Source organism: Sinohyriopsis cumingii, chromosome 17, assembly GCF_028554795.1.
Source record: "Sinohyriopsis cumingii isolate HCF-2022 chromosome 17, ASM2855479v2, whole genome shotgun sequence".
NCBI classification, from domain to species: domain Eukaryota; kingdom Metazoa; phylum Mollusca; class Bivalvia; order Unionida; family Unionidae; genus Sinohyriopsis; species Sinohyriopsis cumingii.
The window spans coordinates 91,285,262-91,311,197 of record NC_142977.1 but is presented as its reverse complement, the minus strand read 5'-3'; the positions used below and the strand labels follow the sequence as shown (position 1 = coordinate 91,311,197).

The 25,936-nt window shown below is 34.2% G+C and overlaps 1 protein-coding gene across 1 annotated transcript in view; it reads right to left on the bottom strand.

Annotated features, from left to right (window-relative positions):
* The window catches only part of LOC149779413 (uncharacterized), a 142,304-nt gene that overhangs the window by 103,414 nt on the left and 12,954 nt on the right, over nucleotides 1-25,936 (bottom strand). Inside the window, exon 2 of the mRNA XM_089940073.1 lies at nucleotides 23,781-25,363. Within this exon, the coding sequence (XP_089796199.1) occupies nucleotides 23,781-25,288 (1,508 nt within the window). The 5' untranslated portion in view covers nucleotides 25,289-25,363. The remainder of the gene's footprint in view (nucleotides 1-23,780; nucleotides 25,364-25,936) is intronic.

Here is a 25,936-nt window from a genome sequence, read left to right as displayed (position 1 = left end):
ACTTCAAACATTGCTGGAAAATTCAGTCATTATAAAGAAGTAATGCAGGATTTCAATAACACATAGAAACTTGTAATTATTGCCCGGTACAGAATATGGCTCACACATTTCAGGTTGAACACCTTTGTGTACAAGTTTCAATTAAACCTATACAGTAGTATTCACAGTCAATTGTTGAAAATCTTTCTATTCATAACATTATTAACTCATTCAGTCCCAATCCCACCTGTAGGAGTGATGAGGCTGTACCCTACTTCCGAGCTCTCCAGCATCAAGGTCATTTAAGATACACCAAAGTCAGTGGTATTACAAAAAAGCAGACAGATATAGCTCTACAATGATACTAAATAATCTGGACGTTCTAGTTGCACTACAAAATACAGAGGGAAAAACATAATGTTTTAGGACCGATTTTTTTTTCTCACCCAAAATTCGCTCGTGGTCGGATTCCAATTTTTTGACCAGATTTTAGAAATTTTGGCCTCAGATCTAAGGCAAACCGGTCTGAACAGCACAGAGACAGGTGAACCTTGCAAAAACTAGGATACGGTGGGCATTTGGAATAAAGAGTGGTCTCCATACGAAAATGATGGGTCCATTAAGCAAAAACAAAAAAGAACTCCAACTTTTACCTTTCTGCTCAAGCGCAAGCAAAATAACCAACAGAAAATGATGTTTCTAATACAACCAGGCATTAGTCTAATGGAAAATCTGTTGAAAGTCGATGTATTACGATGTATTCAGAAATATAGTTTCCAAAATGTTTTTCCTGCTCACATTTCAGGCAAAAAAGACAAAAATCTTCAGGGCCGAATGAGTTAATACAGCAATTAAGGTAGCTGGACAAATGTCACTGATGTCACAAAACTGGAATATTTCTTGCTTATTTTATCATTTATTACTTGAATACATTTTTTAAAAATACTCAAATATTCATTCTTTGACAATTTCTTAGAAATTCTGACAAATCCAATATAGTAGCTGGGAGGAATGTCACAGACATCACTACATTTTGAGTATATCTTGCTCATTTCATCACTTGTGCACTTAAACAAAAATTATGCCAATATTCAAGCTTAGAAAATTTTAAGAAGCTGTAATTTTGTGTCATGAGGTACTGTTGTACGTATGTTCCAGGGTCAGTGATGTCATAATTCTTTATTATAGACCCAAGTGAGTGATATTTGAGAAAAGAACAAAGATATAGCTTAATTAAGTGTGATGCTAAGTGATGTAGACATTCTATGCACACTAAAAAATACATCCAAGAAATTTGATTTTTGAGACCTGATATTGTTGAGGCCAAAAATCGATATTTCTAGAACTTGGGTTTCTGTCCCAAATTTTGATTTCTTCTTGCAAAATCTAAATTTAGCACAACAAAACCATATGTCATATGGACAAATTAACCTTTGCAAACATTTAGGCCCTAGGGTAACTTTGGGATTTGGGAGAAAAGATGTTTCCAAACCAAAAAAGAAGTCAAAATATCACCCTTATACTCATGTGCAGGCCAAATAGCCAATCCAAAACATATGTACAAAAGTTTCTCTGAATTAGATGTGCATGGATCAATTTGGAAGCAACAAGAAAACTTTGTCTGTTATCCCTATCTTAGGTGAAACAGAAAACTCCCTGCCTTGATGACTTAATCCAGGCATTTGCAACTTCCTCCCAAAGGGATGGTGACTTCTAGATATACACTGCATGATATAAATGTAATCATATAAAATCAGGTCACAGGCTAGGCTACACCTGCCCGAGTCAATCCTAGCAAATATTCATGACTTCCATTCAGGACAATAGAGAGATTCTGTCAAAGTATCCAAGACAACAATGTGACCACAGCTGAGGGCAATATTATTACAATACAGCTGGGTATGGTATTAATGGGTCTGCCAGTTCCCCCTGTAAAATCCCCTCAAATTATTAAAAAAATAATGCTAGAAGAGAAATTCCTCCTCTATCATTAAACCTTGGAGGTTACACTGCAATGCGTCTTACGTTAGTCCATGGGGCTCAATGTAGGGGTGGTGGTCAGCTTGTATAATCAGAGGGATTTGTTTTACAAACACAGATTTCCAGCTGAATAATAGTTCAGAGACACAGCAAATAGTACAAAAGATTTCTACAACACAGGACCCAGAAAAATACATGTTTTTAAGACAGGTGATTGCTAAATAAAGACAAACCCTCAATGCTGGTTTCCCTGTAGATTTAGCCAACAAATTGCTACCTGCTTAGTAAAAATTGGGCTTACCAGTGTCAACAATAATGTCCAAATTACCAGTTTCTGAACACCTTGTCCTTATCTTAAGTCTCCAGCAGTACAAAACTGCATTCAACAGACATTTCACATTGTTAGCATGTATTGTGGAGAGCAACCCTATCATAAACAAGCTCCATTTTAGAACAGTCTTTATTAACACAGTATGTTTGCCAACTCTTCAACTGGAAGCTACAAGTAGCACTCCAGTGTTAGACAAGTTAAATATTTGAGCTGTTTGACTTTTCCATCAAAATTATTTAGCTCTGTGTATCCACAAGTGGTAGCACTTGGGTAGGTAAGTACAATCAGTAGATAATTTACAGCCATATACATTAATGGTACTTCAAACATGATTTTGCACAAAATGAGCAAATATGGAGATAGAAAACGACTGAAGAATGGTGTACCTTCATAAGGACTCCTAGTAAAAGGCAGCCTCTAATATAATAACATTGGTTTGGCCATGGATTATGCACAGAGGATCTCCAGTGGCACAGTGGTTAGCACACTAGACTTGCATCCAAAATCAAGCACATTTAAAATGCGAGCTTTAATTTTAATATATATATATATATATATATATATATATATATATATATATATATATATATATATATATATATATATGTATATGTATATATATATATATATATATATATACACACACACACACACACCTGCCTGCCCTAATTTTAAAACCAGTACTACTGGAAACACGGGCGGGGGTTCTTATCAACATATATGGTTTTCTCCAGATGGCATTTTGCCACAAAATTCACAGTGTTCTGGCATTGGTATAACCTTTTCAAATAGAGGTAACCCACTGCAAGGGTATGTCTCTAAGCTTCCATCACTACCCCTTAAGAGTGGGCACAGACGTCAATAGAGGATATCGCTGATTTTAAGCGGATAGAAGGAAAAAGTTTATGAGTGAAGTCAAAATATTGTATTGTCAGCAAAGCCACAAGTCACCGTGGCAATGTAAATGTGTACACTTCACAAGTTAATTATTTCCTTATAACTACTTTTAAAAAGTAGGTTTTAAAACAAAAACCATCAATTTGCATGGGTTTTTGTTCTCCAGTCTGTACCATAGTTAATGACTATTACTACATTGACAAAAAAGTATAAATTTTTAGATAGCAACTTTTGACAAATTTAACTTGCACATATTGTTATGCATATTTGCATTGTTTGTTGGGGGCACTCACCAGATAATATGTACTTTTGAGAGAGTGACGTATGTAAGGTGAAGTAGTTCGCATTTAAAACATGCACAATGGAGAGAATGTTGGCATACCTCTATGCTACATTAATGTAATGTGGATGATATTTCTTTTGGATATTGTACTTTGGGAAATTTTACATGATTTAAGCACACTGCTAACTAAAATTACTGCTCCCTTGTGTTAAAAAGTCAGCCTGAATTAGTCTAAAGTACACTATACATAGCAGCTATTAAAATAGGGAAAATGAACTTTGCCAGACTAGACAATACCAGCTTCTGAAAGTGCAATGAATGAATTACCAAATATATAAAATGTAAAAAAAGTTATTGGCTCTTTTTTATACAATTTACCTCTGAAGTTCAGGAAATGAAAATGACCAAGTAGAGCTAGCACTTTTTTGAAAGGTGCACATCTGAAGTAAGGCCAAGCTGTATACTCTATAACCCATAGTACACCCATCAATCATACACCAAAATAAAGGGAATTAAAGGTTCTTTGCATTATACCTAAGATATACAAGGTCTTTTTTAAATAGCCAGTATAACCAGCGAGGAAAGCTGGGGAAATTCTTTTTCTTTAAAATCCTAACCCCATGCAAAATACGAAACTGTAGAGCGCCACCTTAGTGTTTTTTGTATATATTTTGTTATATGTTATCAGTAATGTTGTATTTAGCACTTGACCTTGACCAAAATCAAGTTCATTTTCTACTTGACCTGAAACATTTTTTTAAAATTCAGTAAACAACTAATATATAACAAACAGTTTCCCTATAAGCATGGTTAACTATGAGGATTATTATCTTTGCCTAAGTCAAGGATACTGTTTTTTTTATTATGTTCAATATTATAATTATTTTATCAAAGTAAACATCTGGAATCTTCTAAAATTAAATCCTCCATTAGGTACATGTACTAAGTTTCCTTTAGAAATTGCTAAGTGTGACCTGGTTTTGCACAACAACAAATTTTTATCAGTGTCTAATTCATGGCTTTGTACAGAAGAACTCGCGTTTGTTACTGTAGGTCTGGAAATTTGTCTTTCAGAAGGGGTCTAACTCTTTCTACAGAAGAATTAATGTTTGTTATCATATGTCTGGTAACAACATATACACAAACACACTGTGAAATTCAAAGCATACACAAAAACATAGTGATTTTATAGCTTGACTTCATACTCAAGTTCAACACAGCCAGAAAACCATATTTTAAATGAAACCTTGATCCAAGCATTTCAGTTATATAAATACTGTAACAGTTTGTGATGACACAAGAGTACCATAAACCTTATATTATATGCCTTTCATGTTAATTTATATTGCAGAAACCATTTTTCTTTATTCAGTCTACAAGGTCTGACCTATAGCCAATTGATCCCAAAATTGACAGATGTCATTCCTTTCTTGAAATTTAAAACATACATCAAGTTTGGTCATGGTTTATGGTATAGGACTTGATTTATTTTGTTGAAACTACTTTTGTTCTTAGAGTCCCTCCAACACTGACCTTTATTATAACCACAAAATCAACAGGAGTCTTCTTGGTCTCAAATGCAAGTTGTCTCTAACATTTCATCAAGCCATGTGGTACAAAACTTTGTTAGTTTTGTGGAAATCATCTTTCAGCCCTCGTGACCTTCACCTTTGACCTTTTGAGTCAAAATGAATAGATACTGCAGCTTTATATTCTTAATTACAAGCTATTTGCCGAGTCTGGTCAAAGTAGATTATAATAAAACTCAACACGCTGTCAAAAAGTTTAACTCATTCGCAGTACACTACCAGGAAAAGTGACTAGTACCTCATTCTACATAAAACACACTGTCAAAAGTAGAGGTGCATAGTATTACCAGCATACCAGTTTACAGTGGTATTTTCCCCAGTGGTATGTACCACAGTAATTTTTCACTGTACCTGTATGTTGGTAGTTTCTGTCAGCAAGGAATGTATGGAAACTCCTGAGGAATGTTGTTACGGTTTAAATGATATTAAGATCATGTTTTCATTATTCAAGACAAGATAGTTCAACAAATTAACATTACTTTTTACAAAATGGTGCTATCTGTCAAAATTTAATGGCGAATATTAGAAGTATAATTTTATTACACATCCATTTAATCTCATATGGCTGATCTGGCATGTAATACAGATGTTCAATCTGTGATTTTGTATCGCACACCTAAACATTTTGGATTGAACACCCAGCCTGGAACTACTTTTCCAACTTGACATATTAAATAATAGTCCACTTATAACATGTCCAGAATGGTTTATTGTTATACATTTTAAATTATTCAAAAGTGCCAACACACATTTGTTATTTTAAGAACTGCAGTCATATTTGGTGAAAATGACTGCTTTAGCCGCTGGGGATAACGGGAGAGTACAGCATGAAATGACAAGCAGTTTATGTGCATTGTTGAGGTGGACAATAATATTTTGGAGAGATCATCTGACAATGAGTTCTCAGAAGCTGGTGTTTAAAGTGATGGGAGAGAGAGAGAGAGAGATAAAGCGCAAATACTTTGCCACTGAAATCATGTACAATATTGAAATTTTTTAAAATCCCGACAAAGTAAGACTCGGAGAATCATGCCACTATTCAAGGTATGGTTAATAATGCCCTATGTTTGGAGAAAACGTGACCCCATGTATAATTCCCATGAGACATTCCACAAAGAAAATCAGCTAAAATACCAAACTTAGCAGAAAATCAATTTCAGCATCAGAACTTCAAACAAATGGTCGAAGGAATTATATTTTTTAAGGGGCAAGTTTAAGTTGAGGGACTTACAATTTCTCTATTAAATTTACATAGGAAATGAGTTTGTATATCAAATCTGAGGTTAAAACTAACAAACATTTGCAACATACAGGCAGATGTATCACAAAGACCAGCAGCTCTTTTGACTGAGGAAAATTTAGAAGAAATATAGCTGTTACAATACTGTTTTTGAGACCTCTTCATTACTGGACACACGCTGTGTATTGTATATTTGTTTACATTTTAAATTCTTCCTACTATTAAAGTAGAAAATAAAAAGATGAAGACAGAATAATAAATTCTTCACAATTTTCCTGCTGAAAAATCTTTTTAAAATCTAGTTCACATGTTAGAAAGACACTGAATCTTTGTTTTGTTAGAAATATATGTGTAAATTATCATTTCAAGTCCAATGCATCAATAGTATGTTCTAATGACAACATAAAAATAGAGAGTCTGAAAGTGAATGACAACATAAAAATAGAGTTTGAAAGTGTTGTAAATCAATGAGCTTTTTGTATAAAATTGAATGTACTGTTATTCCATGATATTTGTCCTAAAATCTGCTTCAAAGTAGATTGTGTGTATTTTGTAAATATGGTAAGTACCCGGTATTCAGTAAGTAGGAAAGGGTCGCTTACTGGTCCAAAACCTATGTTAAATTAGAGAAAATACGGGAAAAATCTATTTGTCTATTACTCCATTGTAAATCAATCCATATATCCCATACATTTTCAAAACATTCAAAGCTAAAGAAAGAAATCACCATCTCAGCACTGCATCAAGACCAATGACACAACTGTACAGTATATATCTAGGCCTAACCCCAGTTATGTACATCACTTGGGCATTTTTCAGAGGCTGTACAATAACTTCATAAAAAAGCTAAATGCTTAATTCATATTTCTAAAAGTATACATTACAAAAATTTAAAAGAATGTTCTGACTAAACAGGGGACATGCAATAAATACAAAACTACATAAGTGTTTTGTTCCAAGTCCGAGAAAGAACTCGTCTGAGACGGTGTAGAAACAATTGTCAGCCTGAATGCCTCAACATATTTGTACACTGCATCAACCTCTTTTTTTCCACCCACTTGAAACAAAACACACAAGTAGTTTTGTCTATATATTTAAGATCCTTTAAATCACATTTTATACATGTCACATATGATAACATGGTGGCCAAATGGAATATTGTGAAACATATTCAAGCCAAAGTCAACTTATGGAAAAATTCTGGATTACAAAATAATTGTGTCATGTTTTGGTTATTAACTAGCGTATGTGAACGTGTTAAGTATACGCATTCCTTTGCTAGGCTGCGAATCATCCTAAGATTTTCAAGAGCACACTTGTTTTCTGTCTGCACTTTACATAATTTTCTCATGTCCACTAAATATTCTCTCGTTTGTTGAGTGAGTTTTATGTTTACTGCTTTCTTTCTATTATACCAACAGTGTAGCTAGTAAATTGTTGGCTTCATTATTAACACTTTTGATTTTTATCAATAGGCTCTCGAATGTCAGCACGATGTATTTAACTGCATTATCTATAATGTAAGCTAAATTCTCCCACTTTAGTTACAGCTTTGAGATTTCAATTTATACAACAATTAACATACACATAGCAAATTCATCTACTACAAGGTCTTGGCCATTCATTTTTGGGATGGGGGTGGGGTAGGATAGATTTTTTTTGGAGCTGAAATATTTTTTTTCTTTTATCTCATGACAATATTTTTTTCCAAATAATGTCATGGATATAACATGTGATTTTTTGCTACAAATCAGAGGAAATTTTTTTTTCCAACTATTGACGGACAGAAATTAAACAAAAATGTGTCAGACCCCTGGCTACAACATTGAGGTTTTGGTCCCACATATAACTGTGGCATATCATGGTACACTTCGCAGTATGTTAAAAAATACCATGGTACAAAATTTTTCATGGTACCCAGCTCTAGTCAAAAGTGACAAGTACCTCTTTCTGCATGCAGCACATAGTCTGAAAGTGACAATTACCTCTTTCTCCATGCAACACATAGTCCAAAAGTAACAATTATCTCTTTTCTGCATGCAACACAAAGTCTAAAAGTGACAAGTATTTCTTTCTCCATGCAAAACATAGTCAAAAAGTGACAAGTACCTCTTTCTGCATGCAACACATACCTAGTATAAAAGTGACAATTACCTCTTTTGTGCATGCAACACAGTCTAAAAGTGGCAAGTACTTCTTTCTGCATGCAACACATAGTATAAAAGCAACAATTAAAGTAACAATTACCTCTTTCTGCATGAAACAGTCTAAAAGTGACAAGTACTTCACTCTACACACAACACAGTCTAAAAGTGACAAGTACTTCATTCTACACACAACACACAGTCTAAAAGTGACAAGTACTTCATTCTACACGCAACACACAGTCTAAAAGTGACAAGCACTTCATTCTACATGCAACACAGTCTAAAAGTGACAAGTACTTCATTCTACACACAACACATAGTCTAAAAGTGACAAGTACTTCATTCTACACACAACACAGTCTAAAAGTGACAAGTACTTCAATCTACAAGCAACACAGTCTAAAAGAGACAAGTACTTCACTCTACATGCAACACATAGTCTAAAAGTGACAAGTACTTCATTATACATGCAACACAGTCTAAAAGTTACAAGTACTTCACTCTACACACAACACAGTCTAAAAGTGACAAGTACTTCATTCTACATGCAATACAGGCAAAATGTGATGAGTATTTCATTTTGTATGTAGCACATTGCTAAAAAGTGATGTTTACCTGGATGCAAAACCTGTAGAACAGTGATGCACGTTTCTCTTGATTTCAATATTTGCCATTTAAGGTATATTTAAATTTGAATTGATCTGATCATATGAACCAGTCACAAGAAAGTGCTTTATGACAAACATATTAATATCAATGAAAAGAATCCAGTAAATTTTGATGAAATTTGTTAAAATATTATACATATTCTTTTATATAATTACAATGTAGATACAAAACTTTTTTTAAAAAATTAACCATGCCCTGTCGTTAATAGTTTATATTTAATCAAAGTATCTAATTTGTATACATGTTCATGACAAAACCACAGGTGATGATGTTTAATTGCTGTAGTAACCATTTTTTTTTTTACATAACAGCAGCCACAATATGTTTAGACAGTTCTCTTGTTCTTGTTGTTGCTGTGGGGTTTAATGCCATTTTTCAGCACATGATAGGCTATACATGGAGGCCAGTATTAATGGTGGAGGAAGAACCCGGGAAAGCCCTGGAAAGAACCACTTACCCACGAGAAGCTACTGGCAAACTTTCTCACATACCCACATTGGCTGAATCCGAGACTCAAACCAGCGCAGACAGAGATGAGATGGCAGTTATCCGTAACGGAGAGCACTTAAGACCACTCAGCCGAGACAGTTCTCTGATGTACAGTGAAGTTTCAATAAACCAATGTTGGGATCAGAAAGCTTTGGTTGTTTTATAATAATTAGAATGGCAGTTTAAGGTCTAAAATATGTAATCAGTCTAAAAAGGAGGCCAAGTTACAGTGGCCTATTTTTGAAATTATCATCAAAGTCTTCATGAAATTAATGTTGTTCATATAACTTTAATTTCTTTTACAATTTTTTAATATTACTGGCATTTTACAATAACCAGAAAATGTATCAGCATGCCTTCTTTCACCCACAGATCAAGGTTCTACCTTGACAACTCATGTGATTCATTTAATGAAAGACCCATGATCCTTTTCTATGAAAAGCATTCCTTTACAATGAGGGCAAACTTATGGACTTTAATTTGCTAATATTACTTCAACTGTTCAGGTATACCTATCCCAATTCATGGTAAAGATGAAGACAAAGTACATGTAGGCCATCAAGCTAGAATCTACCTGAAAAGACTTGTAAAACCTGGATTGATCATTCTGTCAAGAATCAATAAGACAGTGACACATTGATCGCTCGTGTTTAAACAGAGATATTGAACTAACTTCCCATTAATGTCTCTACATCACTCTTGACTACCAAATGTACTGAACTGGCAGAATAAAATGCAATACATTAATAAGGTGGTATCAAAATATTTTATGTATGTCCCGTAACACTGTAAGAAGGATAAAATTACTGCCTGTAATTTAAACTACACGATTAAAGCTAAAGATGTAAAATCTTTAGTAGTAATGTATATACTTACATATAAGCCAGATTAATCTGTGAACAGCCACTGATTTGCCATAATTATTACAATTATAATTCATGTAAAGAGTATGAAAAATTTACACAGATAAGTATTAAATAAGAACTTAACATCAGTGATAAAATGATGCCTGATTGGAATTTTGATAAAATGGCACAATGGACAGATTCATTTTTCTCTACGTGTTTTCAGTTGCATTCTCTCTCTCTCTCTCTCTCTATATATATATACACACATACACACAGACATAGTCATTTTGGTCTTCCATATCATATATACCATATATACTTGCATATAAGCCTATTCTCATATAAGCAGACCCAACACAATGAATAGATGAAACTGTAAAAAGTGCATAACTTGATACCTATTTCCAACCATATTGAAAAAATTGTGTTATTGATTGGAAAACTTGAAAAATGATCAGAAAGCCTTGAAAAAAAGGTTACGTTTTCATTACAACCATTTTAGTCGGAAACTGGAAAGGTGACTGCTCTTTTGCGTTTGGGATTAATTTTAGTATACAGATTGGGATTAATTTAGTATACAGATTGGGATTAATTTTAGTATAAAGATTGGGATTAAATTCAGTATACAGACTGGGATTAATTTTAGTATACAGATTGGAGTTAATTTTAGTATACAGATTGGGATTAATTAATTTTAGTACACAGATTGGGATTAATTTTAGTATGCAGATTGGAATTAATTTTAGTATACAGATTGGGATTAAGTTTAGTATACAGACTGGGATTAATTTTAGCATACAGATTGGGAATAATTTTAGTATACAGATTGGAATTAATTTTAGTATACAGACTGGGATTCATTTTAGTATACAGACTGGGATTAATTTTAGTATACAGATTGGAATTAATTTTAGTATACAGACTGGGATTAATTTTAGGATACATATTGGAATTAATTTTAGTGTACAGATTGGGATTAATTCTAGTAAACAGACTGGGAACAATTTTAGTATACAGATTGGAATTAATTTTAGTATACAGACTGGGATTAATTCTAGTGTACAGACTGGGATTAATTTTAGTATACAGATTGGAATTAATTTTAGTATACAGATTGGGATTAATTTTAGTATACAGATTGGGAATAATTCTAGTATACAGACTGGAATTAATTTTAGTATACAGATTGGAATTAATTTTAGTATACAGACTGGGATTAATTTTAGTATACAGATTGGAATCAATTTTAGTATACAGACTGGGACTAATTTTAGTATACAGATTGGAATTAATTTTAGTATACAGATTGGGATTAATTTTAGTATACAGACAGGGACTAATTTTAGTATACAGATTGGAATTAATTTTAGTATACAGACAGGGACTAATTTTAGTACATAGATGGGGATTAATTTTAGTATACAGACTAGGACTAATTTTAGTATACAGATTGGAATTAATTTTAGTATACAGATTGGGATTAATTTTAGTATACAGACAGGGACTAATTTTAGTATACAGATTGGGATTAATTTTAGTACACAGATTGGAATTAATTTTAGTATACAGACAGGGACTAATTTTAGTATACAGATTGGGATTAATTTTAGTATACAGACAGGGACTAATTTTAGTATACAGATTGGGATTAATTTTAGTATACAGATTGGAATTAATTTTAGTATACAGATTGGGAATAATTTTAGTATACAGATTCAGATCTCTTCAGGTGTTACTGTTAGTCTAGAAAATTGTATTCTTTGGTCAGGAAAAGGTCAATATCTTTTTTAAAATTTGTGGCAGGAACCTTGAGTACATGAGGTCCTCAGGGTTCAGGTTAAGTAAATGATCTCATCTTTGATTATCTGTACTAATAATATATACTAGTAGTCAACAAGAAAACTGACATTTTCAAGTTTAGACCTTGTCCCATGGATAAGCCCATCTTCCAGGATTTTATTTTTCCTAAAATACCCAGATTATACATTAGTATATAGGGTATATACAATTTTCAGTCACTTATTCACACCCACTGAATTAGAGTGAAACTCAATAAAGCTTAAATTCAGCCTCTGGAATCACAATGACTTTTTACCTTTGACAAAAGAATCATATGAAATCTTCAAAGGCCCTCAAAATTATGTGCCAGTGTGTTTAATGACATTATATACAGTATACAATACTGTTAGCAATTTAAAACACAAGACCACTTATCTGCTAAATGAGACATCATTCAAACTGGTAAAGACTTGTAAAAATTCATTCAAAAATAGCATTAAATTTTATTCTTGAAAATATAATCAATTATGTTTGTGTTATGTACCGGATATATCCATATTTTTTGTAACTCCTGGTACATAATTTTATTTAATTTTCATAACTTTTATTCATGATTGTAAACTGTTTAATATAATTATTTGCTATAAATTGTGTATGTAATTTGAATCTGTTAAGAACTCAAATTGCACAGGATCTATATAAATAGATTTTTACATATGTGCTGACAATTAGTAACAATAATCATAAAACTTAAAATGGCACCTATGGCATAGTCTCTCAGTATCTTACAGAATATGGAAGTTTCGAGAATAATTCTGTGGTTTCCCACTGAATATGCTTAATTCGTCAAATATCAATAGTGTATGATGTCAAGTTGGGTCTATTGTGAAGTACAGTCTCAATGTACGGTGTTTATATGGAGAAAATAAAGCCTTCAGGTTCATTCTGATTTCTGGAGTCGTTCACACTTCTTGTGTTCCTGATGTAAGTCTGCAGACGTGTTTTATGTTGTACTTACACATTTTACATGAGGAAAACATTTGTTTGGACTGTTCAGTGGTGATAGAAAGTGCTCATTATTTGGATGATAATATTATTCTGTAACTGTTATATTCTTTGAAGGAATTCTGGACAATGCCAGCTTGACAATGTCACAGTTCTTGAAGGACCATTACACTTCTGGTATTGAAATTTATAAGGGACTTTTCTATCATTTAGGACTTTCGTAGACCTTTATAAGGACTAATTTGGATTCAATTCATTATACCATAAGTTCCTCACACACTTTTCATTTATTACTTTAATAATTAAATTGTTTGTTAAGTTTGACAAAACTTGTTGGTGTTTGCTTCTTTTCTGTTACTTAAGTTTGTGACCATAGAGTCATAACAGTTCCAAAGAGTAAGAATTTTCTTTCAATGTACATGAATCACCTTCTTTACATATGTTCATAATTTTAATTAAAAATTTCATTCTTTAAATAAATTAATACTACCCGGTGAATTTCTGCCTTGACAAAGTTCTTTGAATATTGTAAATGGTGGCCAACTTCATGTATGTTTTTACCATTATAAACCCTCTTAATCCGATGATGAAGACAAGTCAATTTTAACTTTTAAAAAGCCAACAGTTGTAAAAAATAGTATGAATAAAAATATTTGTCAACATATAGACCTCCTGAAGATATTTATGTACTACATGTAATTTTCATAGAAAGCCCCTAAAGACTGCAAGTCTAGCTGTATTCAAAAATCCTGTCATACATCCAGCTTTAAGTCAGAAAAGGAATTAACTCTTACAAAAACCTGACAGGCACAAAGACTTGTCAACAATATATGCATTGTCATATGCACATCAAGACAAACTGAAGTGCTAGTTGCACTATTCAGATTTTGTCATATACTGTACTGATGTACTATGCACAAAGGGCAATGACGAACAAAAATTCCAGTAATAATTTGTCTATATGCACATCTTAAGGTCATAACCATTATACTTAACAAGCTTCATGTCAATCCATTAAATACTGCAGGACTGGTTGCATTAAAAAGATTTTTTTAAACAATGTATTAAGCTAGAAAACAAAAAGAGCACTAGCTCCAACAAAAATTGAGAAGGAAAAGTGATTTTTCAATGCACATCTTCAGGTGATGACCATAATATTTACCAAGATTCCTGGCAATCCATCAAAGACTACTTGTTCAAACAGTTTCTTAATGAAATGGTTGGACAGACACATGTGAACTAGTACACACCCATGCCAGTGTGGCATAAAAGTCTTGTTGATATTGGTAGGGACTACAACAGGAGTTCACTGGCTCAATAGTGTAGTGATACCTTCAAGTTATCAATTTGAAAAAAGAGATTCTTGAACTGATTCCCTAACAGCAAACAATAGTAAATGAATGCCTTCATCCCAATCTTTACCCATATCAAAACAATATGATCGAATCATATTTTTCAAAGTATGCCCCTTGACTTTCTGGGTGATAGGCAGAAGATTTAAATTGTTGGATGCCTTATTCATACATAACTTGCTGGAAAATTCCAGACAAGAAATTTGAGCCTTGATCAGACTGGACAGATTTGGAAAGGCTAAATTGAGGGAAAATCTTTATCAAAGCTTTTACTATTGTTTTAGATTTAATATTCCTCAAAGGAATTGCCTCTGGAAACCTTGTTGATGCACACATAATGGTCAACAGGTATTGGTTGTAGATGAGCCTTAGGTATTTTCTGATTGGGTTTTCCTACCATTTTACAAGTATGACAAGATCTACAGTATTTGCAAATATCACTTTTGATTTTTGGACAATAAAAGTCAGTCAAGATCTTGTGATAAGTCTTATTAATCCCTTAATGACCAGCCAAAGGAGTTTCATGGGCCAGACTAAGTATTTCCTGTCCATAAGGTTTTCGAACTTCAATTTTATAGTTCACTGACCACACATCACCAGCAGGTACCTATGGAGGACTCCATTTTCACATAGGAACTCCATTTTTAATGAAACAACAGACAGGAACTTCAGTGGCTTCAGTTTCACTAATGGCCCTTTGAAACAAACAGATCTCAGGATCTTTTTCCTGTTCAACAAGTGATTGTCATTTGTCACCCTGATTAGAATAAAGAAAATGAGTAGTTAAAAGAGGATCACTGCAATCAATACCTTCTGACCGATCCAAACAAGGAGAGTTGTTGTTGTTGTTGTTATGGGGTTTAACGCCATTTTTCAGCACACGATAGGCTATGCATGGCGGCCAGTATTAATGGTGGAGGAAGAACCCGGGAAAACCCCAGGAAGAACCACCGACCCACGACAAGCTACTGGCAAGCTTTCTCACATACCCACATTGGCCGAATCCTAGACTCGAACCCACGCAGACAGAGGCGAGATGGCAGTGAGCCGTAACGGAAAGCGCTTAAGACCACTCGGCCATTCGGGGCCCTGACAAACAAGGAGAGAAAGTGACCTCATCAAAAGCCTGACCAATACATGTCTCAGCTAAAGGAATACTTTCCTTATCAACATCATTCTAAAGAGCTTTCTTTGCCATAGCTCTGGTTAACTGCATAAGCTGGGAATAAATCGGAATTCTTTTTCACTTTGATCGACCTTCTGATCCAAGCAAGGTTTGTCAGTTACAAGTGGATTAACCACAACCTTGTCTTCAGCTTGGTCATTGCCTAGTAATAAATGAATGCCCTCAACGGTAAAACGGAAACTGTGGCGACTGTCAATGGTCCTGAGACCAAGTCTGATGACAAGTTTACACAATGGTGTGTGTGATTTAGATTTTTAACATAGCTTTAACAATTTTTCAGTCATATCGCTACTATGTCTGCATTGTGGCAGTTTATAGTGATGTCTAGCACTGGGGCATCATGCTGCAGACATGTAGCATGATGTCCCACCAAGTCACATTATCCTGGCACCAAGCCGACCAGTCCTAACACTAACCTCTTAATGCTGAGCACCTAGCAAGGCAGCTGTTAGTACCATTTTTATAAGTCTTTGGTATTACTTGGCCGGAATTCAAACCCATGACCTTCCTGGTGTGGTCGATGTATACTGTAGTCAGTATGGTGCTGTAGTGTCTACAGTTCTTTGTTATTCCACAGACAATAATAATTCCAGTGTATGAATTTCCAAAAAAATTTTAAATAAATGTCTTTGTCCAAGAATTCTGTATGAGCAATCAAATATTTCCAGGAAAAACAATTATTCTTTCTGAATCCAAATAATCTGAATAAAAATTAAAATAAAACTCCAAACTGGTCACAAACAAACACTTCTCCAGTGTCCAAGGTAAAAGCCCAAACTGAGAAATATCTCTCTAAACATCACTACTAAATCTAAATACTACGCAATTTCAGAAAACCCAGAATTGCAAAATAGAGGCTGTTTGCATCTAAAAGTCACGTACTCAAAGTGTGACCCTGATAAAAACCAATCATATTACTCTGAGAATAAAATAAAAATAAAAAGTTGTTTACTTGTGTCAGTAATTTCTGAATCAAGGTCAGAAATTAAGTCAAAAATAGAAACAATGTTTATATTATTAGGTGTTTATGACAAGAGTCAGGTCAAACTGAATTCTCTGGAGAATATTAAATTCCTAGCAAACAAAATTACATTACTTTGACATGTAATGAAATTAAAAATAAAAAGATTTTAAAACTAAACAATTAAATTAAATCAAATATAAATTAAATCAAATATACATAACATATGTGATAACAAATCTGGGTTTCTGTTTTTGTATTTGGATTCATCTTATAAGTGAATATATATGATAAAAGCAGTCTATTGTACAACTTAAAAGTTAGGGAGAAATTCCCACCACCATCAATTTGGAAACAAAGAAGAAAAATTTCTTGATTAAGGAGGGGCTATATGTAGCAATATATTATAATAGTATTTAAAGATATGCATGATTTTCACACATTCTGTTGATTTTCTAGAACATACAGTACCCTGTCAATTACTAAACTGTATTATGTTGATGAGATATAATTTCTTCAGAGATCTGTCAGTTTGATGGGAGAAAAATATCTTTCCTCTGTTTTGCTTTGTTTTAAAGAACAAGTTAAAGTGTCCACTGTGCCAAGCTTATAAGATTTTCAATGAAGTTTATGTTGCTTACTGAATTCATAACTGATGAACTGTAAAGCTACACTTACATACCACCAGCCATTGGAAAATGGTTTTATTTAAAATTTCAATAAATTGCTGACCTCTGGTAAGCCAGTGTGTGAGAAGGGTTTAAGAGTCACTAAAAATCCCATAGCCCAGTCAGGAATGTAATAAAGTGTACTACTTGCCCAGAATAAACTCTTACACAACCAGCTATTATAGAAATACTTGCCCAGAATAAACTCTTACTCAACCAGCTATTGTAGAAATACTCACCCAGAATACTCTTACTCAACCAGCTATTGTAGAAATACTTGCCCAGAATAAACTCTTACTCAACAAGCTATTACAGAAATACTTGCCCAGAATAAACTCTTACTCAACCAGCTATTATAGAAATACTTGCCCAGAATAAACACTTACTCAACCAGCTATTATTGAAATACTTGCCCAGAATAAACACTTACTCAACCAGCTATTATAGAAATACTTGCTCAGAATAAACACTTACTCGACCAGCTATTATTGAAATACTTGCCCAGAACAAACTCTCACTCAACCAGCTATTATAGAAATACTTGCCCAGAATAAACACTTACTCAACCAGCTATTATAGAAATACTTGACCAGAATAAACACTTACTCAATCAGCTATTGTAGAAATACTCACCCAGAATACTCTTACTCAACCAGCTATTGTAGAAATACTTGTCCAGAATAAACACTTACTCAACCAGCTAGTATAGAAATACTCACCCAGAATAAGTTCTTACTCAACCAGCTATTACAGAAATACTCACCCAGAATAAACTCTTACTCAACCAGCTAGTATAGAAATAGTCACCCAGAATAAACTCTTACTCAACCAGCTATTACAGAAATACTCACCCAGAATAAACTCTTACTCAACCAGCTGTTATAGAAATACTTGCCCAGAATAAACACTTACTCAACCAGCTATTATAGAAATACTTGCACAGAATTAACACTTACTCAATCAGCTATTGTAGAAATACTCGCCCAGAATAAACACTTATTCAACCAGCTATTGTAGAAATACTCACCCAGAATAAACTCTTACTCAACCAGCTATTATAGAATGCCTGCCCAGAATAAACTCTTACTCAAATAGCTATTACAGAAATACTCACCCAGAATAAACTCTTACTCAACCAGCTATTATAGAAATACTCGCCCAGAATAAAGTCTTACTCAACCAGCTAGTATAGAAATACTTGCCCAAAATAAAAACTCACTCAACCAGCTTTTGTAGAAATACTTGCCCAAAATAAACTCTTACTCAACCAGCTATTATAGAAATAGTCACCCAGAATAAACTCTTACTCAACCAGCTATTATAGAAATATAAATCTTGATTGTCTTACTGGCCGATATTCATTGGCATGAAAGGTTGTTTCTTAAACTTATTTTGTCATCCTTTTCACACCAACTGTACATTGCAGTTGTTTATTAGTATTGAAAGTTACAGCAAAGCTCTTACATAAACTTGATCAAAGCAAATGGAAAACAAACTTCTGATTTAAAAGTATGGACTTCCCATGAACAAAGTTGGCAATATTCTTGATATAATATCCTTTCATTACAAGGAAGAAATGATCAACCAAGAATTAGTACTCTCAGACAAGTGACTTGTAAATTCATTTAAATAATGTAAATTTACTTGCCATTTGAGTGGAGACGTAAATTTTCAACTTCTGGTGAATCATTACATAATCACACCTAGGGTGCTGAGCTTGTCTGATTAAAAAGTGGTCTGACACCAAGGCATTTTTTCACAAAGTATAATCTATATAGTCTAATTGCTACTAATTCACTATTTTACAACCAATCTTTTTCATTATGCATGTAAAATTATTTTCTGAAATACCACCAGCAATAAAACAATTTAAAGAACAAAAATATCTTAGATTTTTATGGAAAATGACATGTCATTATATGCAGGCATATTCATCTCAGCTCATTTTTTCAATTCCAAAGATTAGGCTTGAATAAAAAGAAAGAAAGAAAATACCGTTGATTAGACCTATTATGTGTAAAAATATCTCTTCAACCAACGATGACTTTTCTCAAAATGAATTTTATAAATATTTAACTCTGCCTGCAATCATGCATGTACAGTACGAGAATAAAAAGTGTATTCCTGTTGAACTAAAACCAAGATATGATTTGCTTTGGTGTTTTCTGGCACATCAACACATGGAGGCTATTTAGTGAAGAGGCAATTGGAGTTAAGTTCTTTACATAGGGACAAATAATGGTAGCTTGCTCAGGCTGATTGAGTGTACATTAGGATTTGAGCCTTCATCCTTCCATTTTTGAGTCTGACATGCCAATCAATGAGCTACCACTCCTCTTATGTACATCTTGCAGGAGGACACATTGAGCCTATTTTACATCCTCCACACAATAACTGGGTTCAATAATTTAAATGTACAATGGTTTGCTTTTGTAGCTTTAATTCCAATTTCCAGCACTTGATAGCCTATATATAGTGCCTAGTATATTTTGTGGAGGAAGAACACATACAAATCTCAGGAACAACCACTGACCCATGGGAAAATACTGACTTGCTTTCTCATTTGCTGGCTGAGCAGAACACCCACACTGATGGAGGCAAGTGAACTGTAAAGACAAGCGCCTTCAACCACTCAGCTACACAGGGCTTCATTATATATGAACTAACATAAATGAACTAACTACATGTACAATATATGATTTGATTTTATTTATTTTTGTTTTAATGTCAATCTTGTCTTACGTCAATCATGTCCAAGGATGAGTATCAATACCTCCACTTAACTGTCATTGTAAACATTGACACAAGAATGTAGGGCCTGGAACATTTACATGTAATTATTACCTTGTCCTTAGAAACATATTTTCAAAACAGAATATAAATGAATGATCTATTCAATATTCAACTATGTGCTTTTATTTAATTAAATCTCACCTTGACTCAAAGCTCCCTTGGATTTCCAGGTAACTATGATTTAGAACCTGATATTAAAAGCTGTAATCTTTCTGCATGGAAAATTTATATATAGCAATAAATGATTTGATTCACTTGCATTTGCAAGAAAATGTTAGAAGTAGCTATTAAGGAGAATCAATCCCGTTTTGTATTTTGCAGCTTTGGCTGCAACTTTCTTTTCCTTCTGGTCAGAAACAAGTTGTAACTGAATTTCTTGTCATACAGACCCATAATAAAAACCTTCTCATGTACAAAAATCAAATCCAAGCAATGCACTGCTTAAAGATACATGTAAACTGATCTTTTTTTAATACTAATTACAGATACACCAGTTTTGCATCTTAAATGTGTCCAAAGGACATTTTTTCACCCAAATGGCCAGTGTCCACCAAAAGTTTACAAATCGCCATACCATGTTCATTACAGGGGGACAGAGGTACATAAAATTTACTACTGACAGCTCAAACAATGTATAATACAGATTCACTAATTACAGATATAAACTTACACTAATAACAGATGTATAACAAAATGTATTTTTCTGACCCACAGCTGCTAATATACAATTTTATAACCAATTGATAAATGTATCAGGTCTTTTGCATCCTACATTTTGACTGTACCTTCCAGAAAAGGTATACAATCATTAAGTGATTGAAAATCTCTTTCTAGGGTATATATTTTTAAAATTTATTAAGAAACTTTCCTTTTTTTTACCCCCCTGCACATACAATAAACCAATGATATTTAAATTATGGAAATAGGCACCAGTCTAGTGTCTAATGCACAGTTTTTGCCCCATACCACCAAGTTTGCAATGATGTTCTATTTTGGACCAAAGTCTATTGTGATACAGAAATTTCTAAATTTTGTCATGTTGTGTATATTTAATTTGTACTGTGTGCTTGGTTTTGTCCTTGATTATATGTTATGAATATTTAATCTGTATTGTGTAACTTACCTTTGTCCGTAATTGAGGGTAGGATTTTAAATTATTCACTGGAATTATAAAGTGCTCAATAAATTATACTTTTGGACTAAATCGCTATTTTGGGATTATTGTGAATTCATTTAGAGACATTTCTAATTATCTGATTGTGATACATTAAGACTGTTAGCACATTAAAACTATTCCTGGCTATTAGTACATCAACACTTTCAAGAATGGAATTCATTCAAAACACCACTGGAATTCAATCTAAACACTCTAGATACTGAATACTCTGAATACTTTAGACTTATGATAGAACTTTTAAGACTGTTTGGGATTTAATTCACAAAACTGTAAGTTATTTTAAAATTTGCAATTTTGTATTCCTATGAAATACATTATTTGTTGAATTTTACAAAACTTGCTGGGTATTTTTTATCTTGTCTGTAACTTAGTTCAAGACCATAAAGGCATAACAATTCACCCTCACTTTTGGAGAAATTCTGGACAAAAATGTGATTTCCTAATTCCAGTGAATATGGTATAGAGAGTTTAGTGACCATATAACCATTTTACACCACCATCTTGATTTTGCCACTCATTTAAATCCTTCTACACTATACCGATATATAATCATGATTTTGCAAATATAGTCAAACTGATATCAAACACCTTCTATTAACTGGAACAAGGAAAGTTAAAAGTGTCACATGTACAAAAGCAATTAATAAAGAGAGGCAAAATACATTGGTCCCATGCAAACAAGTCTCTAACTACACTACTGTCCTCTTATAACAAAGTACAGGCACTTGTACATTTAAATCAGTTATATATAGTTCAACTGTTTCTACTTGATCCATTATACCAAATTTTATATCACTGACATTGAAACCCAAATTTGTTGTGGTTCTACAACAGTAAATGCTTTATTTTTTAGTCTTGTGCAATATTATAATACAGTCTTGGTTACCTGAATGGCTCCCAATGAATAAGCAATATATAAAGGGAAATTACAGTAAACAAGATAACCCAGAAACTGGCCTTGTATACTCTAGATAATTACAAGCATTTTTTTCTCCAGGACAAGTGATTGTGAAATTCCTCCTAAATATTCCACTTAAAAATGAGTAAGCAAATGGCAAAATTTAACAATGATGGAAATACAGTTTTTGGTATTTAGTAATAATGTCTCTGCTGTTACATGCAGTTTTTGGTATGCATTAATAAGGCACACACAAAATAATTATAAGTGTTTCCTACTGAACTGGTTTTAAAAGTAAGGTAGGCAGGTCAGGTCTTTTTTTAAACATTATATATACTTAATGTCCTTTTTTCACCTTTTCAACTGGGGGGAGGGGGAGGAGGGTGTTAGGGTTGGCAGTGAGAAACAGGGATGATCAGCCGACTGGAAACATATGGGGGGGGGGACTTGATGTTTCTGCTGTTATATGCAGTTTTTGGTGTTCATAGATAATGTCTCTGCTGTTGCATGCAGATTTTGATGATCAGAGATAATGGATCTGCGGTGCGTGCAGTTTTGATGTTCAGAGATAATGTATCTGCTGTTGCATACATTTTTTGGTGTTCAGAGATAATGTCTCTGCAGTTGCATGCATATTTGGTGTTCAGAGATAATGTATCTGCTGCTGCATGCAATTTTTGGTGTTCAGAGATAATGTCTCTGCTGTTACATGCAATTTTTGGTGTTCAGAGATAATGTCTCTGCAGTTGCATGCAGTCTTTGGTGTTCAGAGATAATGTCTCTGCTATTACATGCATTTTCTGGTGTTCAGAGATAATGTCTCTGCAGTTGCATGCAGTCTTTGGTGTTCAGAGATAATGTCTCTGCAGTTGCATGCTGTTTTTGGTGCTCAGCAATGTCTATCATGTTGTACTTACCCTGAAGGTATCCCAAGCATGTTTCATATCATGTTCTACTTGAAGATATCCCAAGCATGTTTCATATCATGTTCTACTTGAAGGTATCCCAAGCATGTTTTCTATCATGTTGTACTTACCCTGAAGGTATCCCAACCATGTTTTCTATCATGTAGTACTTACCCTGAAGGTATCCCAAGCATGTTTTCTGTCATGCTGTACTTACCCTGAAGGTATCCCAACCATGTTTTCTGTCATGTTGTATTTACCCTGAAGGTATCCCAAGCATGTTTTCTGTCATGTTGTACTTACCCTGAAGGTATCCCAAGCATGTTTTCTATCATGTTGTACTTACCCTGAAGGTATCCCAAGCATGTTTTCTATCATGTTGTACTTACCCTGAAGGTATCCCAACCATGTTTTCTGTCATGTTGTATTTACCCTGAAGGTATCCCAAGCATGTTTTCTGTCATGTTGTACTTACCCTGAAGGTATCCAAAGCATGTTTTCTATCATGTTGTACTTACCCTGAAGGTATCCCAAATATGTTTTCTGTCATGTTGTACTTACCCTGAAGGTATCCCAAGCATGTTTTCTATCATGTTGTACTTACCCTGACGGTATCCCAGGCTCAGACTCTTCATCTTCTACATCTTCAACATCATCCATAGTACTAACACTGGCAGTGGCACCCTTCTCAAGCATTCTTACTGGATTTGAAGGTGCTCCCACTGCTGCAGGTCTTTGCTCTGCAACAACTTTTTCTGCCTTGACACCCTTCCGATAATACATTGTCCCCTGAGCTGACTGCTTGGTAGCACTAACCTGGTCATCCATAAACAGGCATGTTGCTGTTGCTGTTGTTTGTTGGGTTTTAGTTGTAACTGATACAACTGTAGTGGTCGGTAAAATGAGCCCATTTTGAGTTGCTGATGGATTCATAACTTCACTGTATGGCTTTGTTGGGGTATAGTTTAAATTTCTGACCTTTGCAAGTGATTCTGGTGTAGAAGGCTTTATAACAGAACTTAGAGCGGCTGAACCTGGTCGTGGAATTGACGACACAGGTTTTGTGTAGGTCATGGGTTTTCCACTGGCAATGTTCATCTCAGATTTACTGGTGACTGTTCTTGCCAGAGTGCTATGAGCCATCTGATTGGCATTATTGACAACAGTTTTGGACAATGACACCCCACTGTTTACTTTACCCTGACTGGATATGATGGTATCTACTTTTGATCCATGTTGTTCTTCCGAATTCTCTGGAACTGTTTTGGTTATAGTATGTGCTGCCACATCTGCTTTCACAATATTTGTATTAACATGACTTCCCTTTGATACCAATGAGGTTGCTGATTTTCCCCCCTTTGAATTATCTCTGTTGTCTTTGTTTTGACTTGTAACTGCCACATTTGAATCATCTTCTTGTGAAGTTTTTGAAGATTTTTGAGACAAGGCACTGTAAGTTTTATTGGGTGAAGACTGGTTATTCATATCTCCAATGGAATTTTTTTCCTCTGAAGACTGATCTTCTTTGTTTTGATTTATATTTATAGAACCATTGGACCTAGAGGCATGTAGACCAGATTTAGTAATATGGGCTTCTCTTTTTAAGGCACTTTGTGGTCTCATAAAAGAATTCATCTGGAATCCAAACATTGGTGTCCCTGACGGGTTGCTGCGGCTATGGCTTGATATAGAAGAATCTACTGGAGTTTTTTTGGTTCTTAGGTTCTGAAGATCATTAACAATGTCTTTGGCACTTAGCGGTCTGGCATAAGGATCTGTATGACCCTTTGAGGTGGATCCTAAGGGTTTTGCGATATTACTGGTAGATGGAGATTTATTCAAGACAGGTTTTGGAGGTTTTGATGACCTAAAAGGAGTTGACATTGTGCTCGTAGTCGAAGCCTGACTAAGACTGCTGTATGTCTTGCGACCTTCTGCATGACTGCGAATTGTCATCAAATCTGCATGATTTAAGATCTGAGCAGGCTTGACACCCACAGATTCACTGTATTTCAAGGTTGGTCTTTGAACCTGCTGTCGCAGCGGAAGTTGTTTTTTCAAGGACAACTCCTCCAGACTGGCTGTGAGGTTTCCAACTGCTGGATCCCCCATTGTATGGTATGTAGAACGCTTCCTACCTCATCACCATCGTCAAGAAAATTCTTGCATGCTCAAGATGACATCAGTCTGAAATAATAATAAAAATAATACTAAAGAAAACTTAAAATCACAGAGAACATCAACTAAAATGTATTTAACAGATGGGCTAGTTAGGAACTGCATTCAAGAATACAGAATTCAATTTGTGTGTCTATCCAACTTCCAAGGGACCAAATTTGGACATTCCAAATTTCAAAAAAAGCTGCTATACCTCATTCTATTGAAGGAAACAAAGATGTCATCACAAGGAGAGAGCTGGGGATTTTCCCCCGACTTATTTGGGACCTGGCCCAAGCTACCTTAATGGGACTTGTTTAATCTGATAATGCTCAGATACCTCAAAAGTCCTATATACAATGCAAGTACTTTCTTAACTACTACTTTTTCAAACAAAGTTGGCAGTAACATTGTCATCATCACTGCATGTCAATGAAAGGTTGGAGCACTGGAAACTGATCATAGCACTGAGTCAGTCCCAGGTAATTTTATAAATCAATAAAATCTGATCACCATAACGCTGGAGAGGCATTGCTGAGAATTTTATTAGCAAATCAGGTTAACATAAAAAAAAGTTGATGTAATACTCTTTATATGTCAGCT